A 21,535-nucleotide genomic window follows, 5' to 3' on the forward strand; every position below is an offset into this window, starting at 1 on the left:
ATCGCTGGTTTTCAGAGGGGTCCACAGCAACGCAAAGTACACAATATACGAACAGTAAAATATAATTGAACCAATTTAAACAATATCAAAGAAAAACAAAAGGAGACAGGCAATAAAGATAATCGGAGAGGGGTGGATGTCGTTTTACAAAATGACCATATGATATTAATAAGGACAGTGCTTCGTAATCTCCGACTCTATAGGGCAGAAATTTTCGATTTAAATATAGTGACACTGGTAGAAGATTTAAGATCAATAGGAAGAGCATTAAACGCCTTTGCATAAATTTATATTTGAATGACCTTTTCAAAGATTTTGTTGGTGGCTTTGGTAATCGTATATTTATTTCCGAGGCGCGAAGGGTAGGGGTGAGTTACAGGCTCAAATTTATTTTTCTAAATAGGCAGGGATTAAGTCATTCAATATTTGATATGTTATTACAAAAAAGTGATCATGTCTTCTTTTTACTAAGAATTGCCAGTCTATTAAGGCGTTTGTAACTCAAGAACCAAAACATGGGATTCAGGTTTTATTCTTAATATTTTGTGATATTTGTAGTTTATCCGTATATTTCTTGAAAGCTGTAATCAGATTGAGGAAGAATTAGTGATTATTTTGTAAATTAATTTAAAAACAAACTCACTTAACGAACGTCTTAATCTTCCAAGAAAGCTTACCATTTTCCCAATCTTTTTCAAAATAGTTTCAATATGCAACTTCCTATTTCAATTTTCATCATATATCAGACCAAGGTACTTAAAATGCCGAACTTGATTTAAAGGAGTGTTGTGTAGTTTGCTTTGACATCATTATGGCTGCTTCCTAAAAGGATACAATACAATTTTCTGACAATTGCACTTAAAGGTACTATGTCCCATTCGCAGGCCAAAAAAATGAAAAGGTCAAATTCCAACGGCATTTGAAAGATAATACTAATTTAGAACTTCCCTAAAAAAAAAAAAAGGGGGGGGGGGGGGGGCTTGAAAATGTCTTTAAATGGGAAAATAATAATAATAATAATAATAATAAACAAATGTACCATGCACTGAGAGGCTCTAGTTGAAATTATGGATCGAGGTGGCAGGAATAGCACTATTTTCTGAGGGGCGTAGCCCCGAAGAAAATAGTGCCATTTCTGTTGCCGAGGAATCCATAATTTTAACTAGTGGCTTGAAATAGTGCATGATATATTTGTTTAACATTTTTCAAACCAACCTTCATGAAAATAATAATAATAATAATAAATTATGTTAATCGCACTGAAGTAGTGTAGAGTGCAATGAGAGCAGCGCAGACGACAGTACCGCGACCGCGACCGATAGCACATTGATCTTGATCGATCGCATATATATGACGTCATCCGTGGTATAGTGCCATGGTATAGTTTGCACTATACCATGGATGACGTCACGGTTAAATCATAGCAATGTTATGTTTGGTCACATGATGCTATGTTGACCAATCGCTGAACAGGATTACATTGATCAAAAATATAATAATATTTAGCTTTTATATAGCGCTTAATACAAATGTCTATAAGCGCTTTACAAATATACTATTACCCCGGTCATTGGATTCAGTGCTTGCTGGCACACACTGTGTGCACAATCTCCACTCCCTGGGGTGCATTCCAGCCAGGCGTTACTTGACGCTCAAAAACTGTTTGACCAACAATGACGGTCGCATACATTAGTTGTCGAATCGACTTAAGAGCTATAGAGCCAGTAAGTAATAGTCTGATTTTCAGACCATTGTACCGAATGGTCATACGTTTTATGCTGCGCAAAGATTCAATCAGTTATATTTTGGCCATTACAAAAAGTGGGTTATTGATGTAGACAAATGATCATGTACCCTGTTCAGCTCATTTTATGTATGTTATTACCAAAGAAGAAAAAAGCCAGTTTCCTTTCATAATTTGAATATTAGGACACTGCTAACGTTTACATTCCACAGCTAGGACATACATGGCATATTCATGATTCCTGCAAAGTTCTACAGAAACGGCATGTAATTGTACTTGACACATTCAACTAAGTCGTTTATATAAATAATAAAAGAACAGAGGTATTAGACTATGAACCATTTTGGGACTCCACATGTTATAACAGATTCAAATGAAAGCTTGGAATTTACAAATATCTGACATATTATGCCTGTCATATAATTTTTCAAACATGCACAAGGGATACCAGTAATTCCTTTTTTTATAAGCTTCGTAATCCAAATATCGCAAGTTACCATTCAAAAGCTTTTTAAGTCAACGAAAACAGCACTCGCATACTCATTTGTATCGGTTGCCTAAAGCCAGTGCTCTCTTCATGAATGTATATACTATGAGAAAATAAAATGGCACTCTTATGATTTTCCTTTTTTTCAACAGATCCTTTCTTCTCCTTTTTGACGATCTTCCCCAGTTTCTCTCTTTCCGTTTCTCTTTTTCTGTTCTTACTTTATTATGAAATATATTTGTTTATGATTATCATCATTATGCAAGAGTTTCATCAGGATGGCTGTAATAACGATTTTAAAGTTCTTTGAACGCAGCCAAAAGGAAAATTTACCTGTAACAGTTTCGATGTCTATATAGTTTATTATCATTTTGAAGTGCAATATGTTGAACAATTTTTCTTCACTTCTTATCCCATTTTCATTCCTTAATTTGTCAGTTTGTGTGAATTTATTCTTTCATATAATTTTGAGCAATTAAGCGACATAAATGAAACAATACAAAAGTATCCTATAATTGCCTCGTTCTCTGATTACAGCGATGGAATGATGAGCTTGCAAGTGATGCGCAGTAGTGGACTAACCAATGCGACTCGCCGACACAAATTTTACTGTGTTTGTGGATTCGTGGAATAATATGGCAGATTATTATAACTTCGAAAACAACAACTGTACCCGTGATTTTTGTTATCCTTACACTCAGGTAAGTTCCAAAGCCTAAAACCTGTTCTAGCCATTGACAATACATACAATTAACAACTAAAGTTTGATCATTTTAAAGTTTGTATCTTTCCTGAAAATGTGACAAATGCAGCTTCTATCTAAAAGTATTGATCAACAACGACCCAATTTCAACAAGTCCGCCTTTCATTCTTCAGTTACGAAAAAACACACAAAAACATTAAATCAAAGTTAGTAATATTATTATTTTCATTATAATTATTATTATCATTATCTTTATATATATGTTTTATTTTGGTACAAACAGATAGTGTGGGCTGCAACTTCTCTCGTTGGATGTGGCATGACTGAATGTGAAGAAATGGGAGACACTGAATTCGTGGGAAAATTATTCGTCTGTATGTACGGACCCAGGTAATTTTATTGTCATCATGGCATGATCATTGTTCCCATTTTCTCGCGGATATTGACACACACACACACACACACGCACGCACACAAACACATACCCTTTTAAACAAGGTTCTAGTTTATAAATGTATATATATATTATATTTTGATACATGTAAGCAAATATACACTGTTGGTCATAATGGTGGAATAATTATTTTTACCCCAATTTATTGAATGATTTTGACAATGATTTATTCCTAATAGATCTATTCTAGATAATAGTATACATTCTCAGATTTTATTGAATGACAATTGAGGAGTGTTTGATTTGCTTGACTGCTAAAGCATGTGTGTGCTACTATACTAATCAACTAGGGAACCTATGTCCTTAAGTCATAACTGACAGTAATGGGGATTAATACCTCATAAAAGGGCACTAATATAGCACATCGACACGGTTTTGATCCTGGGGGCTCCTAGTAACGAGGCCATTGCTTAGCCAATGAATCATGACTGTACGCAGCAGGCGCTAGGGTACGTCGACGCCCCCACAAAAACCAAAAAACAGAGAAAATGCAATACATTTTGAATAATTCATTGCATTTTGCCCCGACCCCCAACATAAAAAAATCTTCTATGTGGGCATGCCTTGAACCATAATGCATGGCCCTACAGAGGAATTTTTCCTGTTGGGGACTGGGGGGAAATGCAATGAATTATTTAAAATTTATTGCATTTTCATCATTGCGTACTTGTATTCGTAGAAATTATTTAAAATTTATTGCATTTTCATCATTGCGTACTTGTATTCGTATATATACAGAGGCGGCCCTCCCGGGGGGCAGGAGGGGGGGGGGGGGAGGTGCAGAGTACCCCCCACTTTTTCAAGCACCCGAAAAGTGCCCCTTTTTACATAGGAAAAGTGCTCCTTTAACTTTCTAAGAAGTGCCCCATTTTTCATAGGAATAGTGCCCCTTTTACTTTGACAAGTGCTCCTATTAATTTGTAAAAGTGCCCCTTCCCATTTTCAACTCTAATAAGTGCCCCTTTGTTGGACACGTGCCCCTTTTTTCGACAAGTTCCCATTTTCCTTTGCATAAGTGTCCATTTTCCATTCTCATAAGTGCCCTTTTTAATCTGTAGTAGGTGCCCCTAATTAGGTACGAATAGTGCCTCTTTTCACTTTTGATAAGTGCCCCCTTCAGCTCTGATAGTTGTTCTATTTAAATCTGAAGGTGCCTCTTTTACTTTGACAAGTGCCCCTTTTCCTTTGAAAGAAGTGCCCCTTCCCATTTTAACTCGGATAAGCGCACCTTATAGTTGTTCTATTTAAATATGAGAGGTGCCTCTTTTACTTTGACAAGTGCCCTTTTTCCTTTCTAATAAGTGCCCCTTTTCCTAATGAAAAGTGCCCCATTAAAAAAAGAGCACATTCCCCTTCTCATAAGTGCCCCTTCTCTGATAAATGACCCTTTTCAGGTACGAGAAGTTACTCCTTTTCACTTCAGATAAGTGCCCCCTTCACCTCCGAAAAATGCCCCTTTAAAATCTGATCGGTGCCCATTTTCTTTCAACTAATTATCCTTTATTACAAGTGCCCCTTTTTCATTCACATAAGTGCCCCTTTTCATATCTGGTCATTGCCCCTTTTCAAGTGCGATAAGTGACTCTCTTCACCTCTGATAGTTTCCCTTTTAACAATGATAAATGACCCTTTTCAGGTACGAGAAGTTACTCCTTTTCACTTCAGATAAGTGCCCCCTTCACCTCCGAAAAATGCCCCTTTAAAATCTGATCGGTGTCCATTTTCTTTCAACTAATTTTCCTTTATTACAAGTGCCCCTTTTTCATTCACATAAGTGCCCCTTTTCATATCTGGTCATTGCCCCTTTTCAAGTGCGATAACTGACTCTCTTCACCTCTGATAGTTTCCCTTTTAACAATGATATGTGCCCCTTTTTCTCTCTAATAAGGGACCTATCCCTTTTTCATAAATGCCCCTTTTCACCTCTTATAAATGCCGCTATCAAGATCTGATGGAGGCCCCTTTTCCGTCGACAAATGCCCATTTCCTATGCTCATGACTGACTTTTTTCATCCCTGGTGAGTGCCACCTTTTGGGGGTTTAAGAAGTGCCCCATTTTCACCTATGATATTTACTCTTTGTACTTTGGCACATGCTCCTTTTCTTTCCTAATAAGTGTCCTCTTTTCCTCTCATCATTAAACGCGCCCTAGCTAATTTCAAGCGACTAAGAGCAATTTCCCCCAAAGCTAACTCGCTACGCTCGCTACGCTCGCACGCATCTATACTTATGTTACTTATCAAAGGTCTTTTCAGTCTTCCGTTATAAGAATGTGCTTATTAACCCATTAGGATTGGGTTTTTCCTCTTTATGTAATTTATCGCACCGTGACCTCACACATCTTAAAAATTTTCCTCGCTCACTTCGCTTGCTCGCAGACAATTTTTTTAGACAATCAAACCCAACTGTAAAGCATGATGCTTAAGCAATATCTTGTATGGTGTAGAAAGTGAAACAAATATTGAAATCATCCCTAATAATTGTAATCAAAATGTAGGGGTATATACCAATGCCAAAAAAATGGTATATTTTCGCTTTGAGATTTCCCTTCTAGGTGCCCTTTTTTCTCGGTGCCCCCCCCCCACTTTCGAAGTCGCTCCGCCGCCCCTGTATATATATGTATATGTGTGTGTGCGCGCGTGTGTGCGTGTGTGTGTGTGTGTGTTTTTCTTTTTTCTTTCTTTCTCTTTTTCTTTTTCTTAAATGTCTTTTTATGTTCATGCCTTCTTTATGCGTGCATGTTTCATGCTTTATTTGATTTAAATAGTAAAAATTCATTTGTATTATTTAGATGTGAATGTAAAATCATGTTCTATATAATAATATTAACATGCAGATTATTTTATGTATTGACTTTGTTATTGTTATTTTTGTTATTGTTTGTGAAAAGCAATGGAGAAAATAAAATATCATTGAAAAAAAAAAAAAGTAGGTCGGCTGAAATGATCCAGTGAAATATGAAAGTTTAATGATATTACTAAATAATGCTATTGTAAACGTATAGAGCCACACACCGTCCAAGGACACTCATGGTGCTAGCTCTAGTCTGCAAGCACAAACCCTGGTCAGTCGTAAAAGTGAGTCTGCACTATAAGACTACCATAGGCCATGTACTGTAGCTGCTCCTATATTGAAACAACCAGTAGGTAGCTGGGCTAGACTTCTCTCAAGGCACAATGATTTCTTGATAAAGTGTCAAATTAGGGTCTGTGCCTGCAGACTACGCTAGCTCAGCAACAGTTCTCTCAAATACAAGTACGGTAAATCTTTATTTGAGAATAGAGTTATACATTGTACCATCATAAACCCCAAAACAATTTTGCAATATTTATATCACCCATTTCAATCCTCAGAGATGCTATTATTTACAGGTGTTCTATAACCCTTCACATTCACATTATGCTTCTTTTAGCTGGCTATAATGTCACGAGAGGGTTCTGGTGGAAACTTCTGGGGTGACAGGGGGCTTAGCAGGATGCAGAAAAGTAAGGGGAAATAATTTTAAAATATGCAACATTAGGGGAATAGGGAATTAAAAAACTAGGTTAAAGTGACTCGGTAACATTGTTGAAGGTTGATGAAAAAATTGCGTAGTTTTTTAATGAAATGTTACCTATTATATTCCTTTTACTGTACTAACCCTATAACATGCAAAAAAATCCCGAAAAAATTCTCAAACCACAAAGATATTTACGGTTTTCTTTGAAGGTGTCACTGTGCGACACCCTCTAACAGTGATTAACAGTAAATTCCCCCAACCATTCTTGAATTTTCCCAACCGTTTTTCCATGAAAATAAGACATAAGACAGGCTTTTAAAAATCTGTCAACACTTAAATATCTGGAATGGAATTTAGAGCCAATTCATTGCTTTGTAAAGATTTTAATTCACTTACAATGTAATTAAATTGTAATAATATAGTTGGGAGAATTAAGGAATCGATCAGATCAGTTTTTCCCAATTTTAAATGGTCTGTTTTCACTCAAACTTTCAGAATATTTTTACTTGTATATCTAGCATTGAAGTCACTACCTTAGTACCATTTCTCCTCCTCTGAACAATGTTACAAAGTCTCTTTAACCCTGAACAAACGTAACTAATGACAACATTCTGCTGTTGTTGTTGTTGAGTACTTAACACACATGCACCTGTCACAAATAACACCTCCACAAACACTCACAGCGGGACTTCCATTAAATCAACTATAAACAAAAGTTCGACCCCCTCGACTTTTTTGATTAATTGGTTGGATGACCATAGCTCCTTGGCTGACCAACCAACCGTCTAGACATGTAAAGTTTTCATGGCAATAAACACAACAAACATTCCTTTTCCTGACAATCATTTCATGTAATGACCCATGACCAAATAATCAGAGCCAAAGGTCTCTGTCCATTGTTATTTTGGAATATTAAGGCTTACACTTTTCACAAGTTTCGTTAGAACCTGTCCTACCAAATTATTTCGTCCTACTGTATTCAAGGTATAGAACGACATGTTATATACATGTTCTTGTCTTTTGAAAAAGTGTCTTTTTATTTCTTGTTAGCAGGTTCGTAAACAAGTCAAGTGCTGTTATATTAAATATTTACTTTTATAAGTCGTTCCTTAGAAACATATTGTTTAGTATTTCGTTGAGGCACAATATCGTCATTTTTTTGTTCTCCTTTCACACATGGAAATGATACTTTCTTCATACTTTGCAGATCAAACCACTATGTGTATACTCATATGGGCCTGAACAAAGCACTAGGACAAGATCTCCCAACGGTCCTTATTTGCGGTGCGGAGGGTCACAATAAATGACCCTGTGATTAAGGCCTCGTTGGCCATTCAGTAAGGTCACTGTAGCGAGAGCCTTTGTCATTGGTCGAAGTTCATCCTGATCTAGACCAATGATATCCATGGAGATAAACCAAATAAATCTGAAAACGGTTACTTCATAAAAAAAAGGGGACAGTCTCATCAGTTTACATACTGATAGGGAACATTTATATCTCATCAGAACTTTATTGATCAATCTCTATGAATCTTTTGATCAATAAAATTCCACGGTGAAGATATTAACTTTATTCATCAAGAATTATTCATAATACTCACAATCACTTTAAGAAAAGAGGGACAAAAATTAATTCAAATTCATGTAATTTGTCCTATATACTGAAGTCCCTCGTTAGATCGTTGTATTCCTAGAGCTTTAGCATGCTACTATTGTCTAGAAAGCATGCCCAAGATTGCAGAGGAATAAAGTGTAAAAATATCAGCATACCGTCAAACCAATAATAACATTCAGGGGCAGCTAGCGCCGGGGGGGGGGGGGGGGGAAGCTACATCGCTTACTTTTGAACTTTGAATAATTGTTTTGGGAAAATGTATAATAACTAGAAGATTACAATCATTGTGCATGTGAGGAGGTATAAAACGAGGACTATGAAAGATTGCCTGATGTAAAAATTGGAGTAGATTTAAATTTCCTAATGTCACTCTTCTACCTTTATTCATGGGTAGTACTCAATTAATATTTATTAAATTTTGTTTTGAAATAGGCTAGATCAATATGTAACCAAAGTGTTTTACCAAACTGCTATGCGATTCATCGTTCCAATACAATCGGGCAAATAAATATACCTAAATAGCTCTTTCCGCATGCACAAGCTCAATTATTATAACGAATCGGAACAATTACACCTGCGATTCCGCCGTATATTATTCTACCAAAAAGCATGATGAAGAATAATTTATAAGACAGGTTAAATGGTAGCTATTTTGTGTTCCTAATAAATTACTAAAATACACAACTTCGTGATTTTGGGGCTTTGGAGCCGAACCGATTAAATGTTATCAAGATGCTTGTTATGGTTCACTTTTGAAGTAAACAGGCAATGAATTGTCTCCCGGTTGCCAGGAGATGAATAGATTCATCAAAAATTCAATGAAGAGGTTTTTCCAGTAAAAATCCGTGGTATACAAATCTAATGAATTAGGATACGCAAAATTGCTCGAGGACGAGGTCGATCGGATATAAGAGTATATCTAAAGTATAGGTCATAATACGTTCATACCACGATGTAAGAAGCTACACATTTGGTTTTCATGTCACAACTGACCTTATTCAGTTTTACTCGTCTAATATATTTCATATGGTATATTATAAGTCTGAGTCCATTTCTGGTTTATCTATAATTTCAATTAGTTTTGACGTAGTCATTATTTTGTGTAATGTCATATTCTTCTTTGCCGTTTACTGTCTTGTAATTCAATCATTTCAACATAGTTTCTTTGGTATCTCTCACTTTTCCTTCCTTTTCCTTAAGAAACATTAGGAGCGCTTTATACATCTTTTAATGTATTATTATTGTTATATTAAAATGTAAAATATACATACATGTACGTTAATGCTTTGAGATTAGTTGTTATGTGAATGAATTGCAGATAGCAACTAATCTCGAAGCATTATTTTATTCTGTGTATGATCTGCATAATTATAATGTGAAGTGAAATGTTCAGAATAAACTAAGAGCTCAGGTCAGAAACTCTAATAATAATAATAATTGAAGCAGAAACACAAAACAATGAAATAGAAAAAAGAATAGAAAATGAATAAGCAGTTTTTTTAAAACAGCACTTTTTAGTCTATCCCTGAACCATCTGCCTGATTTGAATAATGACCGTGTTTATGCATGCGGAAATGAGAAAAAAGGAGGATGGAAAAAATGCGGGCGTGTTTCGAAATCTCCATATAACGGCGGCATGGTTGCTCCGCACTGAGAAAAGACTTTCCGCGCCGCGCCATATTCCAGCATAGCATGCATCCACTATATAATTTACCGCACTCCCGGTAACGTGTCATTTCCTGCTCAAAATTCACGGTGTACAGACGAGAGCACCTCTCTTGTGCATTATTTCATATTTGTGATAATTCGACTCTACTTATATCAACATGCGTGAGATTGTACATCTACAAGCTGGCCAGTGCGGCAACCAGATCGGCGCTAAGGTTAGTATAATACTTTAGAATTATCTCCATTTTCTCTCTGTGAATATATTCTTCACTTGCGCTGCATGCTGCAACGGGGACCTATACACACAACTGCTTAGAGGCTACGGATATGTGGTTCATGTACTTAGTACATGTACACACAAATGTGCACACGTACAAGGCATGCGGTCTCAAATCAGGGCGTAGTCCATCGACCGTCCGATTCCAGTATCGCCAGCCATGCAAGCTGGAATAAGCGGGAAAAGGGAAATGGAACCTTTGTTCACAAGACTCACTCAAAGATTGTTGCATTTGTTTACTTGTTGGTTGTAAATGCTTATTTAATCTTCTGATTAGATCAAATAGATTACGCATTTCTCATGTAGAATCTTTTTTTCGCGGGTAGGGGGGTATAGAATGTAATCAAGTCGAGATACATGATTTTGACTGTTCAGTAAATGTAACCTTCTGGGATTATTTCCCGGGGTTATTTTTTAAATATTTTTTTTAGAGACATGAATTATGAAAGAAGATTGAAACCCAAGAAATATTATCTGATAATCTTTTTCAAAATCGTCAGCCAGTTAAAGTCATCATGAAGTATATGATTATTTACCAAGGAAAACGATATCCTCAAATTTGGCAGTTTCCTTGCATGCTAGCCCAATTCTCCAATGCCATGGGAATCTCCATTTTGATTAAAGTTCAATGTTCAAGATGACGACTTTGAATAAGCTCAGTGATCAGCTGTGTGTGTTGGGTTTATTTTTGTGTGCCACACAAATCTCCCTGTAATAATGTATACCACATGATGTGGAATAACTGGTGCAAGATTAATTTGTTCTATTGTTCAAAAGGTGCTTAGAGATATTTAAATCAAGCTCAACCTTTCCCTCAATTGGTCCTTATTATATTGTGCAAAGTTGCACATGTGGCAAACAAGCTACTGTGCAGAGACGTGATGAAAGCAACCAAGGTGTAAATATATATATATATATTTTTTTTTGGGGGGGGGCTCAAATTTTCCCTCAGGTTGCGCCACGCCTTTTTAATTTCTTGGCGAGAGACCTGATATTTCCTCTCAACTTAAGTAGCCTATGCCTAATTCTCTGGGCAGTCTGAAAGCCAAAATTCATGATTAGGTTCAATCCATGGAAAGCACACAGAACAAACAATGAATATGTCAAAGGTAGAATATCCCTGATTCAGTAGCAGTTTTATACTATATGTATATATCAATGTCCAAGTATTGCACATTGTGCTGAAGCGGGCCATGCTGTGATTCAGGGTGTATTAATTTTACATGTATGTATCATGGCCTGTCGGTCTTATGAGTCATCTGACATCGGGTTCATGAACCACCAGATTACTTTTCTGGAAGCTTTACATTGGCGGTCTCGTGAGCTGTAGCCGATATCTCTCATCTCAAAACTTTCCAACACTAAGCGCTAATTTGAGATTTAGTGATTGTTGATAATGCACTTGATTTTGATAAGACTTGAGATTTAATGGTGTTCATTTATTTTATTCTCTTTTAGTTCTGGGAGGTGATTTCCGATGAACACGGCATCGACCCGACCGGTACCTACCATGGCGACTCTGATCTCCAGCTGGAGCGCATCAATGTGTACTACAATGAGGCCACCGGCGGCAAGTACGTTCCACGAGCCGTGCTCGTCGATCTCGAGCCAGGCACCATGGACTCTGTCCGATCTGGACCATTCGGACAGATCTTCAGACCAGACAACTTCGTCTTCGGACAGAGTGGAGCAGGAAACAACTGGGCCAAGGGACATTACACAGAGGGAGCTGAACTTGTTGATTCTGTCCTCGATGTCGTCAGGAAAGAAGCAGAAAGCTGTGATTGCCTCCAGGTAAGCAGCTTTAATTGTAAAAATGACATATAATCCCAGATGTATATAACAATATTTTGTCTGCAGATTAAAAACAAACAGCTCTACAGACCAAAATGTAGTAGGTAAATTGTAGGCACATAGAATTCTTAGAAAATAGTCTAAAGCAGTAAATTACCCCTCATGAAACTAGTTTGTACACAAAATTCATTATACATGTGCTTATGAAGTGAGAAACATTTAGTCAATGCATCTTTTGTAGCTTTTGTGTTTACTCTGGACAATCTTTCACACTGTTTCTCAATTTGTTGGACTTTTCAGGGATTCCAGCTTACACACTCACTTGGTGGAGGCACTGGCTCCGGCATGGGAACCCTTCTGATCAGCAAGATCCGTGAGGAATACCCAGACCGCATCATGAACACATTCAGTGTCGTACCATCCCCTAAGGTTTCAGACACTGTTGTTGAACCATACAATGCCACACTTTCCGTTCATCAACTAGTAGAGAACACTGATGAATCTTTCTGTATTGACAACGAAGCCCTGTACGACATCTGCTTCCGTACCCTGAAGCTCACCACACCCACCTATGGTGACTTGAATCATCTTGTGTCTGCAACCATGAGCGGTGTCACAACCTGCCTCAGGTTTCCTGGACAGTTGAACGCAGATCTCCGTAAACTAGCGGTCAACATGGTTCCCTTCCCCCGTCTCCATTTCTTCATGCCTGGCTTTGCCCCTCTGACCAGCCGTGGTAGCCAGCAGTATCGTGCCCTCACCGTTCCTGAACTCACCCAACAGATGTTCGACGCCAAGAACATGATGGCTGCCTGTGATCCTCGTCACGGTCGCTACCTGACTGTCGCTGCAATCTTCCGTGGTCGTATGTCCATGAAGGAGGTTGACGAACAAATGCTCAATGTCCAGAACAAGAACAGCAGCTACTTCGTTGAATGGATCCCCAACAATGTCAAGACCGCTGTCTGTGACATCCCTCCTCGTGGACTTAAGATGTCCGCTACTTTCATTGGCAACAGCACCGCCATCCAAGAGCTCTTCAAGCGCATCTCTGAGCAGTTCACCGCTATGTTCAGGCGAAAGGCCTTCCTCCATTGGTACACTGGTGAGGGTATGGACGAGATGGAGTTCACAGAGGCTGAGAGCAACATGAACGACTTGGTGTCCGAGTACCAGCAGTACCAGGATGCCACCGCTGAAGAGGAGGGCGAGTTCGATGAAGAAGAAGAGGACGAACAAGAATTAGCTTAAATCCACCCTATCGATCACCAGCAATAGAGAAAAAAGGACCCCAGTATTCACCAACTCTTTAACACAGAAGAACTAACATTACCCTATACTTTCTAAGACTTTAAGGGAATTCTGTTATCGGTTATGAACAAATGTTAACAATTTTCGCCAATAGTCTTACATGCCATTGCATATACATGTACATCCATGTTTGTGATTGTCTCAATCATTCAAAAAGAGAAATGTACTCTCTAGACTTTACTTCTGCAAAAAGATCTAAGTCATTATTTTGTTCATGTGGCACAGTCATATGATTTGATTTATTTATGAAACAAAGTTGTGAATTACAACGAAGTTCAATCATGAATTTATGATTACACAATTGATACAAAACTAGCCGTTTCAAAGAAAAATCTCTGTACACTCATTAAATGAGATGCCCCAAAATGTCGCAATGCTTTTCCTATATCTTCAGGACAACTCATATGATGGCAAGTTTAGTAATACATGTGACTTTGCAATTACGAATATGCAGTAACTCAGAATAGCGAAGAAGTGCATGTAATACTTGAACGTTGCCTTCATCTAATTCGCAATATATTGATTTAAATAAGATTTGTATGAAAAGTACTAACTTATTATATTTTATAGCAATGATGTGATCAATGACTAATAAATTCCCCAAACTGCAAATATTTTGAAAGATTGCCTTTTTCGAGATGTGTCAATGTTTATTAAAGGTCCTCCTGAAATGAATGCTTCTGTAATAATCTGATACAGTGGCTTTCAGTGTGTTGAGGAAAAGAGATGCATGTTTGAAAAAGAGGAGGAGGAGAGGGGGGGGGGGGGGGGGGCAATATCTCTAGGCGTGTGTAATGTGTGTGTGTGTGTGTTTAGGGGTCAATGTGCTGAATATACCTGTCGTAAATATAATTTATAAACATTAACTATGCCTTATTAGTTATAATCCCAAATTATTGTCAAATGAATTTCAACTCTTTACATGAAACTAAAATCAATAAAAAATTTAGGATTTTTCTTTTGCTGATTAGAGTTGGGTACAATCCTAATTTTATGAATGATTTTGAGAACTTGCGTTTGATATCTAGATCAATGACAATTTGTCATAAAGACAACAGCAATAGACAGCCGCCGTCACACACGCGAATATACTCACACACATACAGACACTCATCCACAAGCAAACACGAATGCATACACCCACAAAGACCCCCCCCCCCCCGCAGTCACACAACGTTAAGGGCACAAACCCTGCATAACAGTGTCTGCAAAATGAGACAACAATAAACTCTATATTAAAGGGAACCTCACCCCAAGAAATAACTTTACTTATTCTGAGAGATTTATATATATTTTTGCCCATTAATCTACAAGATTACCAACCAAAGTATATGCAAGAGGCATGAAGCAATAAATGTACCAGGTGAATTCGTACATCGAGTAAATTTTCGGTAAAATTGCCGTTCAAGGGTTTTGGGTGCAAAATATCCATTCAATATTGTTTAAATATTGCCTTCAGAGGTTTAGATGGCAATACTTCAACCTAAAATTGCAAAAAAGCAGAAATATATGCTCTAATGTTCAATGTTGAAATGCATTCACGATACCTATTCAGGCCTGATCAATATGATAATTTACCAAATACATTTGTATCATCACGTATCAGTCAAAACATATTCTTTCACGTGATTGGCAATAAGAGCTTCCATTTCATTTTTTGAGAGGGGAGGGGGCGTTTCAAAAACGTGTCTGTACCTTTAAGCTGCTCTAGAGCAGCCATAAACCGGCATATATAGTCTCTGCCCATATAGAATTTTTGGTGGAATCATAAACTAGAGCCTACGCTTGCAGACTTGAAACCTTGGTGCCCTGACGTCTTATTATTCTCAAATTTTTATTTCCCTCTCCAACTTTCCTCCTCTCTTCAATCTCTCTTCTCTTTTCTTATTACTTTTCTGTCATGCTTTATCATTCGATTGGGGACACGCCCCAACCCTCCTCTAGTCTCGAGTTATGTCATCTTGTAGGATTGTATCATGCACAGGGTGGTATGGTGATCTTTTTAACGTGCAGACAAGGAGAAAACAAGCTCTGCTCATAAGCCAACGTGTCATCGAATACGTGGAGATTTTTTTCCTTGAAAGTCGAATAATCGAGGGGTTTCGTATTAAATAAAACCCTTTCATACCACGATCCATTAAACAGAGCTGAATAGCAGAGGATAAACAGAAACCACTGCTTAATTTCAAAAGATCTTCTTCGAGAAGAAAAGATTTCCTCGTCTGTTTTTTTACACCTGAATGCATGATTTGGCCAAGGAGATTTTACACGGCCTAGCATGCAGTTTTTTTAGTTCTAGGTTTTTTTCCTCCCTGATACTTGAACAGAAAAGGCGAGTGTTGTTGCCGTCTGCTATATGCATTATGCTTTCACGATGGAAAAGCGAGGTCAAAGGTCACTTTGATCCCTGAACGAGTGGAAAACTTATTCCATATAACATGTATAGAGTCTAGACACACAAAGTATATTATGTGGAATGAAACTTTACTTCACAAATGGATAGGCCCAATACACGAAACGTTAATTTTCATGAAAATTAAATGCATATAAGCACGTACGTTGTTATGTTTTAATATTTAAAAATGCATTTTTTTTCCAGCTTAGTTTCGGTTCTCATACTCATAGGATAATGTATACATGTACATGTACGTAGAACACTGCACTGTTATAGTTATAACTCAAGTGCTCTTCGCAGAACTCCATGTGCCTCGAATGATATAATTATGAAGTGGAATGTAGATTAAAGTATAACTCTCAATTTGATAGACAGAATAAATATATATATATATATATAATTTTTTTTTACACACTTAATTGGTAAAGGTCGGTATATATACCTGCTCGTGGTTGTATAGTCTCCCACTATACCTGCTAGGATATGAACTATTGTGAAATGGCAATCCTAAACCGTATGATTAAGCATTACAACGTGTGTCTAATATTGAATTTTGATACATGAACTCATCGAGGAAATATGATACGTGTAGTTCGAAGAGTAAGAGGAAGCATTACATATGCATACTAATAACGGCGTGTCAAGTGTATGAGACAGTCAGACAGCTAACATGATTATACAGTATACAGTACATCCTTAACGCCGGTCATTTTTTTAATTGTATTATTTTTCTAACAGATGTTTCTGCATTTATTGATAAAATATAAAACATTCAAATAGCAATAATAGTATATAATATAATTGATTTACATAAAGAGTGACAACTTAAATACACACACATAAAAATGCATAATTGAAAGCTTGAAAGTATGGAGGTATAATCAGGCCAACTATCATAAAAAAGAATGCTTCAGTCGATAACAGCCGATAGCAGCAGTCATGTAGTACTTCTTGGAGAAAGATACATATTATATTGGCTTATATAGATTAGGTTATTTTGAAAATGACATTACTGGTGAGGGTCCTGCCCATGCCCCTCCCTTTTCGGATGTACCGGGTCGCAGATGACTCTAAAAAGGAGAGAGTTCATTGTGATATGAAATCATGTTGTGCACATGGCCATGTTCTAGCTTTCATTATTACAAACATATATATATATATATATATATTATTATATGGATGTGCCAATTTGCTTTCCATATTGGTATATATGAAAATATCATACTTAGACATTCATACTATTAGAGAGTTTATGACCAGAAGTATAATCGTGAAGATATTTCATAAACAAACATGCACAAATGACTGACTTCATATGTCAATATAATTGACAAAATTTATTTTTGATCGCATGACTTGTATAGACCTGGGACCCGTTTCACAAAGCCCTTTTTCAGTGACAAATGACCAATATCAGTGACAAATCTGATGATAACCAATCAAAAGTAAGGATTTCAGTATCTTTTAACAATAACTGTCATTTGTCACTGGTGACACATTTTGTGAAACGCCCCCCAGAACAGGACCAGAAACACCAACACGGGGACGGACCTTGAGTAATAAAATAGATTTCTACTTCATTAATATGTATATAAGCCTACGATAATAATATAAAAAAGGGCTTCTTGTTCACGGTATATCCCAGACAGGGAACGCTATATTAATGAAACTCGTGAAATTATATGATATTAGCCTCATTTAGTGGCGTAGTTATATACCAAGATTTGGGGCATGTATTGCCAATTAATTTGCCCAAAATTGAAGGGGAAAAGAAAAGAGGGATGAGAGAGAGAGAAAGAGAAAGATAAAGAGAGAGAGAGAGAGAGAGAGAGAGAGAGAGAGGCTGGACAAGAAAACGATACATGTGTAAATTTGTAATGGACAATAAAATGCACGATACACACCGACTATAGGCTGTGATGATATAGTCTGCAAGCACAAACCCTGGTCAGTCGTAAAAGTGAGTCTGCACTATAAGACTACCATAGGCCATGTACTGTACTGTAGCTGCTCCTGAACAAGTAGGTAGCTGGGCTAGACTTCTCTCAAGGCACAATGATTTTTTGATAATGTGTCAAACTAGGGTCTGTGCTTGCAGAGTATGCAGACTAGATGATGTCAGCCTCCTAATAATTATTGGATCTGCTATGGATACCGTAACCGTACCACACCAAACCAGGTTTCTGATTATTGGATCTGGTGTAATTACAAACACATACTAACAAACCATAATTTCGGCCTAATAACTATTGGATCTGCCAAGGATACAAACAGAATAACAAACCATGATGCCAGCCTCATAATCATTGCATCTACTATTGGAAATTTGAAGGACACAACACAATAACGGGACCATAATTAGCAGGTGGGTTTTACGCAACCCTTGGTTACAGTATCTGTTTACCAGACCCAATATGAAAGCTTCTTTTGTAGATGGCAATGACCCTGACCTATCTAAATTTGCAAAGGGTGATTAAATGAGAAGATTGAATTCATATTGATTATAAGGGATCATCTAAAAATAGGGGAAATGAGACTTGAAGCATAGGAGAAAATGATTGGAGACAAGGGATCCCCTTGGAAGGTGCCCTTTGTAAACACTGAATTGTTATGAATTCCACTGATCAGTCGAACAAAATCTTTATGATATAATCAACAACTGGCTGTACTGGAGTTTTTTATTGGGAGTACGTAAGACTGAGGATAATAAGATCATGGGAAACTGAGCCAAAAGCATCTTCAATATCAAACCAGGTAAAATATCCTCTATCCAGTTGCTATAACTGTTATTCAAAATTACAAACTGAATATATTTTCGCGGTAGAGGTTTACGGTACACCATGTGTAAAGTCCTAGAAGGACTAAGGAAAATGGATAGAAAATAGAAGTGAAATAGAAAGGCGAGAAAGTGGAGGTTGGAAGGAAGAGTATCTTTCGGAAGTGAGTATAGTCCTGAAAAGGATTGTAAACCAGAAAGTTGTAGATAGGATGAGAGGTTTGAGTAGAAGACTGGATTGAGTTGGAGAGTTGAGTAGAGTTGCAGAGCAGGAGCAGGAGATTAGACTCGACGTTTCGGACAGGTTGACTGTCCGTCTTCACTCCTGAGAGGGATGAGAGAGAGAGAGAGGACTGTCCTGAAGACGGACAGTCAACCTGTCCGAAACGTCGAGTCTACTGCTCCTGCTCCTGCTCTGCAACTCTACTCAACTCTCCAACTCAATCCAGTCTTCTACTCAAACCTCTCATCCTATCTACAACTTTCTGGTTTACAGTCCTTTTCAGGACTATACTCACTTCCGAAAGATACTCTTCCTTCCAACCTCCACTTTCTCGCCTTTCTATTTCACTTCTATTTTCTATCCATTTTCCTTAGTCCTTCTAGGACTTTACACATGGTGTACCGTAAACCTCTACCGCGATTATTCATACCACCATGCAAACCTTCAAACATCATCTGAATATATTTTGTTTATTATTAAACCCATTAAAGTTGAGCTGTTTAGAAGAACTCCTTTCAGAAGTTCTTGGGAAGGGTGTTACCCCACACACTTGAATATTTTTGCAAGCCTGCTCACTATAAAACTACAGCTATAGTGATGAAACAGTCGCAATATTTGCTCTAATACATATCACACATAGTCAACTTTTAATCATTTTTGTCTAAAATGCTCAGAGATTCAGGAACACGAATTACAGAAGTGTAATTTTATTGTCTTGCGCAAAGAATGTGTATTCAAGACCAAAGGATCCCAATATGGCATCCGTCCATTTAGGCTTAAAAAATTTTAATCCACAAGATATGTTATAGTTTTGTGATATTATAACTAGCTAGAATAACTTTTGTCATAAATGTCAATCGTAAAGTTTAACATGTAAGACACTCTCTGACAAATAAGTTTGCAACTCTTATCCGAATTGCGACAAAACATGGAAAACTTGCTGTGCACTGAGGGGACCTGTAGTTTTAAATAAGGTAAAGAGTCACTTGCAAAATTCGAATGTCATATCGGGGCCCCTTCCTATAAAGAGTTACGATAGATCCAACTCAATCGTGAGCCCTCCAATCAATCGCAAGTTTGCAGATTCCTGTCTCTAATAAACATAGTTGCAATTGATATCAGCTCTTTATAAGAGGGGTCCAAATGCATGTCCTTAAACTGAAAATTCATAAAGGTTGTGACATGATCCGTTAAAAAATACATGTACCTGTATAGTATTCCCTTAAAATCCTCAGAAGCAATATTTGCTGATGCCCTCCCAATTACTATTCATGGGATTTTAAATCTTTATATAATTTTGGAAGACGAGTAATATGCTGTAATTGATTACTCAATTATATATTATTAGGCATCTATTTCGCTTTCTAAAACGATTCGGTACAGTTTGGAGTTGAATAATGATACATATTTAATGTGAAACCTACATGTAATTACATTCCTTTCTCTCTAGTTAGAGGTTTAAATAATTTTAAGGATGATAGAGATTTTTATCATTCATTCGACTGATATGGACACCTAAATTTGTATAAGCATTTCTTGAAGTTTTATTTTTAAAGCTCCAGGAAGCTGAAGGTACATCAGTAGCGTTATCTCTAAATGATTATGTTCTGGATTAATAACATTAGCTTGGTGATTTTACAAGCACATTCAAGCAGCAGTAAAACAAATGACTGGTATATTAAGTGGTTATTAGATATATTGTATAATGTTGATAACTGGTATGTTAAAATTCCAAAAATTTTACCACTTCATGTAATATGCAACAATACAGTGTAAGAAGACTTGTTTTAAGCTTATAGCTTAATTATATTCGACCGGAAACATCGCATCGAACCATATTTTTGTGCAAAATTATGATAATAAGGCTTTCACATCAGCAGGGAGGAGATAGTTGGCCAATCAAAACACGTTTATTTATATTCAAAGAAAATCAATGAATAGGATATATATCATTATTAATGATAATAATAATACATTTATAGAGCGCAGAAACTATCCAACATTAAGTATATATTCTACTGCGCTACAAGATTATATTAATACTTTTGATTTGTTTGAAACGAATTTGTATCTTAGAAAGCTTTATTTCATCATTTAACTCTCGGGTATTCAATAAACAACACTACCTTGGTAGCGTATTACGCTTCCCTCTCCTCGGGCAGATGTAGAGGTAGGCGGGCACACCTACAGGAAGGTGATGTTTTGAACACTTTAAACACGTATAATCCAAAGAAAATCAATGAAAAGAAGATGAATAATTTATTAGTGGAACTCATTTGTATCTTATGAAGCTTCATTTCGTCCTCTATCCATCGGATGTTTGATATACTCCACTAGTTGTATGCCTTATTACACTTCCCTTTTCTCAGGCACATTTAGAGGTAGGCAGGCACTCCTGCAGTGAGGTGGTTTGACCGGCGACCGAGCTGATCACGTGTTCTTTGGAGTACACAAATGACAATAAGAATCTCCAAAGTTGTATAAATACGTTATTAAGATTTAAAAACTCATTAAATATGCTTAACCCTTAAATACTACTGCCGCATAAACACATACACCTGTATAATTATAAGGGTGTGAGTTTGCCCC

General features: G+C 37.0%; 2 protein-coding genes across 3 annotated transcripts; both read left to right on the forward strand.

The window, feature by feature from the left end:
• The first annotated feature begins 2,774 nt into the window (after positions 1-2,774).
• Positions 2,775-8,537, forward strand: LOC115924779 (GLIPR1-like protein 1). 2 transcript variants are annotated; one of them, XR_004064432.1, is made up of 4 exons: positions 2,775-2,932; positions 3,218-3,324; positions 6,801-6,873; positions 8,095-8,537. XR_004064432.1 is itself a non-coding variant. In XM_030987592.1 (3 exons), the coding sequence occupies exons 1-3, from the start codon at positions 2,816-2,818 to the stop codon at positions 8,192-8,194; spliced, it is 324 nt and encodes a 107-aa protein (XP_030843452.1). In that variant the 5' UTR covers positions 2,775-2,815; the 3' UTR covers positions 8,195-8,537. The 2 variants fall into 2 exon arrangements, 1 of the variants encoding a protein (XP_030843452.1); XM_030987592.1 differs by lacking the exon at positions 6,801-6,873.
• A 1,639-nt stretch (positions 8,538-10,176) lies between these two features.
• On the forward strand, positions 10,177-14,166 carry LOC586940 (tubulin beta chain). The gene is made up of 3 exons (XM_786697.5): positions 10,177-10,385; positions 11,906-12,241; positions 12,542-14,166. The coding sequence occupies exons 1-3, from the start codon at positions 10,329-10,331 to the stop codon at positions 13,490-13,492; spliced, it is 1,344 nt and encodes a 447-aa protein (XP_791790.1). The 5' UTR covers positions 10,177-10,328; the 3' UTR covers positions 13,493-14,166.
• Positions 14,167-21,535: the final 7,369 nt, after the last annotated feature.

Source organism: Strongylocentrotus purpuratus, unplaced genomic scaffold (assembly GCF_000002235.5).
Source record: "Strongylocentrotus purpuratus isolate Spur 01 unplaced genomic scaffold, Spur_5.0 spur5_scaffold_16, whole genome shotgun sequence".
Taxonomy (NCBI): domain Eukaryota; kingdom Metazoa; phylum Echinodermata; class Echinoidea; order Camarodonta; family Strongylocentrotidae; genus Strongylocentrotus; species Strongylocentrotus purpuratus.

What these genes read in the sequence shown, in the direction of transcription:
- LOC586940 (XM_786697.5), top strand. Translation starts at nt 10,329, where the DNA reads ATGCGTGAGATTGTACATCTACAAGCTGGCCAGTGCGGCAACCAGATC. An exon ending in GCAACCAGATCGGCGCTAAG is followed by an intron (nt 10,386 to 11,905) that starts GTTAGTATAATA and finishes ATTCTCTTTTAG; the next exon opens with TTCTGGGAGGTGATTTCCGA. An exon ending in AAAGCTGTGATTGCCTCCAG is followed by an intron (nt 12,242 to 12,541) that starts GTAAGCAGCTTT and finishes TGGACTTTTCAG; the next exon opens with GGATTCCAGCTTACACACTC.
- LOC115924779 (XM_030987592.1), top strand. Translation starts at nt 2,816, where the DNA reads ATGCGACTCGCCGACACAAATTTTACTGTGTTTGTGGATTCGTGGAAT. An exon ending in TTTGTTATCCTTACACTCAG is followed by an intron (nt 2,933 to 3,217) that starts GTAAGTTCCAAA and finishes TGGTACAAACAG; the next exon opens with ATAGTGTGGGCTGCAACTTC. An exon ending in GTCTGTATGTACGGACCCAG is followed by an intron (nt 3,325 to 8,094) that starts GTAATTTTATTG and finishes CATACTTTGCAG; the next exon opens with ATCAAACCACTATGTGTATA.